At 57.1% G+C, this 4236-nt stretch overlaps 1 protein-coding gene across 1 annotated transcript in view; it reads right to left on the minus strand.

Moving 5' to 3' along the window:
* Positions 1-453: 453 nt before the first annotated feature.
* The window catches only part of Dnah10 (dynein axonemal heavy chain 10), a 101345-nt gene continuing 97562 nt past the window's right edge, over positions 454-4236 (minus strand). Inside the window, exons 72-76 of the mRNA XM_023720665.1 lie at positions 3871-4082; positions 3617-3784; positions 2073-2253; positions 1172-1317; positions 454-752 (exon numbers count right to left, since the gene is read on the minus strand). Of these exons, the coding sequence (XP_023576433.1) occupies positions 606-752; positions 1172-1317; positions 2073-2253; positions 3617-3784; positions 3871-4082 (854 nt within the window). The 3' untranslated portion in view covers positions 454-605. The remainder of the gene's footprint in view (positions 753-1171; positions 1318-2072; positions 2254-3616; positions 3785-3870; positions 4083-4236) is intronic.

A 4236-nucleotide genomic window follows, 5' to 3' on the forward strand; every position in this document is an offset into this window, starting at 1 on the left:
CTTCCTTCTCTTGTGTGTCTTATTAACCTCGAGGGAGGATGGGAGGCGGCCAGGGAGGGAGAGGAGAAGCAGCCCAGGCGCTCCGCCTGGCAGCCCCTGCACAACCTGGAGGTACAGGTCTGCCCAGCCCCCCAGAACCCGGGTCACTGGGCAGGGAGCTCGGGTAGAAGCCCACCCAGCTCGTCAGCCTCGGCCCACAGTCGGCACCGAGGCCGAGCCAGAGTTCAGAGGGGGGAGCAGCTGCGGGGCCCTGGCTGCCTCTGCCCAGTGTCGTGGCATGGTGGGCTAGCCCTGGTGCTGCCCTCTGCCCGCCTCTGCCTTCTAAGCAGGCAGCTCCAGTGGCCCAGGGGCACCCTGGCAGCACGAGCTGGCACTTCTGCCAACCAGGCACTCGAACAGCTTGTCTTCAAACATACTTTATTTACTTTTGAACACAAAATCCTTTAAAAGTTTTTAAAACAACCATTTGGCTTCATTTAATGCAAGGGGAGTTAAAGGACCAACTTCCAGTGAAAGAGAGGCTGGTGTAGCTCGAAGGCCCCCGGGGCACAGTTGCATCCGCCCGGGCCCCAGCACTGCTGCTTGCAGTTTCTTTGCCAATCAGGTCAGTCAGAATTCAGGGTGAGGCACACGCCCTGGAGCACCCAGTGAGAGATGTGCTTGGTGGTGAAGAGGTCGGCCTCGAAGACCAAGCCAATCCCCATGGCATTCCTGCGCAGGGACGTGGTGTAGACAGGCGTCCGGAAGGTGTTCTGTAAGGGAGGGCAGGGAGCCCGAGTGGTAGGCTGGCAGGCGTCAGAGCCCCTGCGGGTGGCCTCTGCTGGGGCGCCCCGCCCACCTCGTGGAGACCAGGCTCCACCACCATGTGCTGGGCCAACATGGGTCCTGGGCAAGGCCCGATGGAGGGCACCGCCATCCACACCATACCGCAGCCAGCCTCAATCAAGGTCCTTGGGTCCCTGAGCAAGGAGGGCATGTCCCTGTAGAAGCCGAAGCCACAGGTTGTGGCTGGAGCCCCACGCAAGGCGGACAGCATGTAGGCATCTCCCAGGCAGAGCCTAAAGGGCTCCCAGCCGGGAGCTGAGGGCTGTGACCCAGAAGTGTGTAGGTGGAAAGGACCTCGTCGGCCCCAGGCAGGTACAGCAGGCTCCGGCCGGGAAGGAGGCCTCACCTGTAGCTTCAGGCGGTGGGCTTCGATGGGGATGATCTTCAGGATGGGCAGGTCCACCACCAGCACCTTGGGCTTGCTCTTGACCAGACAGCCTCTCTCGATGTCCCAGTCAGCACCTTCCAGGTACAGTCCTGAGACAAAGCACCCTGGAGAGGCAGGAGAGGCTGGGCAGGTGTGGAGCGAGTAGACGGGTACCCAGAACAGGCTCCCCACTTCCCGTGCGGCAGGCCTCCCTCCCTGAGCCCGCCCGCCTCTCCCCAGAGCCTGGCATGGAGCCTTAGCCTCACCCTGGGTGCTTGGGCTCCAAGCACCAAGGTCGGAGCTGGCACACACGAGAGCCAGAGTGCAGAAGCAGGGCGACAGGGCCTTGTGGGCATGGAATCTGCGGAGGAGGCCCTGCCGGCTCTCAGAGGGGAGGGCAGTCCTCTGGCCAGAAGCGTGGCAGCGGCACCTCTGAGCAGCCTCAAGCCCTCGCCACATACGCCCTCCCCTTCAGCTGTCACAAAGGCCTCTACCTCTTGAGGTTAAGGGTCCTCTGACTGAGGCTGCATGGGCCCTGGGGAACTGGTCCACAGCTGTCATGTGCTGAGCAGTAACCAATGTCATAGGGACCCAAAGTCGTCAAGTAATTCAGCACTGCTAAAGCCCTGGCCACCCGTGCCCTGAAGGGCCCCCTAGTGGCCCACATTCCACAAACAAGCAGAGAGACACTGTCTATCCAGGTCCCCTGAACCTCAACCCCAGGTCTCCAGGGAAAGAGGCAGCGCGCACACAGCAGTGTCGGCCACGGTCTGACCTTAACTTGTCCCCCTGGCCATTCTGTGCTGTCCCTTTGAGCAGGGGGCTGGCTCCGGGGAGAGATCCCACCCAAGAGGTGAGGAGCCTTAGGAGCTGATGGTACCTTGTCCCGCCCGCTCGTTCACTTCATCTGCATCTTGGAACTTGGTCACCTGCGTGAACAAGGTGGACCTGTCCAGCGGCCAGCCATTCTTCCGGCAGGTGGCCTGCACTAGCGCAGTGAGGTAGGATTCTGGGATGTGCAGCCCCGAGAGCCACATGACACTGGGCTCGCTCTCAGTGACCTGCATGAAACAGTTCATGGTAAAGGATGGGTGTCACCTTGGGGGCAAGAGGATGGAGCCATCATGACCCTCAAATCCAGACAGAGCAAAGATTTAAAGACAAAACCACAGAAATGCCAATCAAATCTCCAATCAGTGATTTCTTCATCTTCCCGTGGGGAGTACAAGGCCAGGAGCCACAAAAGAGACACATTCAGCAATGTAAAAAACACAGAACCTTTGTATGAGTAAAAACACCATGTGCAAAGGCAAAAGACGTAGGACAGGAGCTATACAGTGATACCTTGGTTCATGCACTCAATTCTTTCCATGATTCTGGTCACAAGCAGCATGGGTCACAAACCAGGTCAAATTCAGTGGTTAGGTTCAATGTCGACCTTATGGGGAAATTCGATTCAGTTCCCGTCCAGTTTGGTTTCCAGCCAGAACCATGGAAAGGATTCAGTTCATGAATTGACATTCCACTGCATGTGCAGCACCTCAGTCACGGAGCTACATCTCAGCCATAAAAAGCTCTTTAAAAAAAAAAAAAAAAAAATCAAGAGGGGCTGGTGAGCTAGCTCAGTGGACCAAGCACCTGCTTAGGCAAGCGCAGGGACTGGGGTTCGATCCCAGCACCACGTGCTGCACCGGCCCCGCCCAGGCACACTGAGCCAGTGACCAAGTCTGATAGCTCAGTGGCATAATCACCTTCCTGGAAAGTACAAAGTCCGGAGTTCAGGGTCCAGGGTATAGCTCAGCAGCACAGCACCTGCCTGGCAAGTGTGAGGACGTGAGTTCAATCCCCCATACAAAAAAAAAAAAAAAAAAAAATCAAGGGGAACGATGGTACTCTCAATAAAAATGAAACCAAGACATAAGTAGACATTTCAGAAAAAAAAAACTCAAAATGTCTATAAGCACATGAAATATACTCAGCTTCAGCACAGTTGAAAAACTACAACAAAAAAGTGTTTTCCACCTATCAGAGAATAAGTCTTCTAAAATATGAGGACTACACATGGATGCCGAGAGGCAGGCAACAGTCCGCTCAGGGATCTTGGTTTCCTGGGATAAGACTGAAAATTTGGAAGCACACACTTCCGCCATTGTCCTTTACCCAAGGAACACGCTCCTGCACATGCACAGATGTGCAGTGTCACAGTGACCACTTGAGTGTGCCCCATAAGAGGGGACAAAATATGGGAAGAGGGAACTCTCCAGAAGGACCGACGCAGGCCCATGGGAGAGAGTCGCCCCCAGGTTAGAGTGCAGACAGTGTGCTGCAAAGGCCCAGAATAAGAGGAGAGGAACACAAGAAGCAGAGGTGCGTGTGGGATCCATGGGTGCTTCCTGACCCCCACAGCCAGCTCCCGTCACTCACCCACAATGTGTACTGGCTGAACCGCCGCAGCAAGTAGACCATCCAGTTTCCCAGGGACTTCAAGGTGTCCGGGGCCAGCTTTCTCCAGATGTTAGGGATCAGCCCCAGGAAGAGAGACCTGGCTACATCATCCAGCTCGCTGCTCATGCCAACTTCCCCAGCCAAGGCCTATTTGCAGGAGGGAAGGCAATCAGGCCCCCGAGCCCTCAGCCAGGCACCGATGCAGACGGCTCCACACCCAGGACTGTGCTCACCCTCTGCAGCTCGGCCAGCGACTTGCTCATGCGCACCACGAGCTTGTTGAAACGCCCCAGCTCCTGCAGTAGCACCACAGAGGTGGGCGAAAGGCCCACGCCCAAGTGCTTCCGGACCTGGTCCAAGTCAAAGACCTTGGGCATCTTGTTTTCTATGTCCTTGGCCACTTGGCCAATGTAATCGTCACGGCTGATTCCACTGCTCGATTCCCCTAAAGCCAGAACACGTTGAGGAGAAGCAAGGCTTGAGGGCGGACCACCAGCACCCACGCCGGTCCCTCCCCCACCGAGCCCACAGCTGTGCGGACCCCTCCCCACTGAGCCCACAGCTGTGCGGACCCCTCCCCACCGAGCCCACAGCTGTGC

The sequence above is a fragment of the Octodon degus genome, unplaced genomic scaffold (genome assembly GCF_000260255.1).
Source record: "Octodon degus isolate 3935 unplaced genomic scaffold, OctDeg1.0 scaffold00076, whole genome shotgun sequence".
NCBI classification, from domain to species: domain Eukaryota; kingdom Metazoa; phylum Chordata; class Mammalia; order Rodentia; family Octodontidae; genus Octodon; species Octodon degus.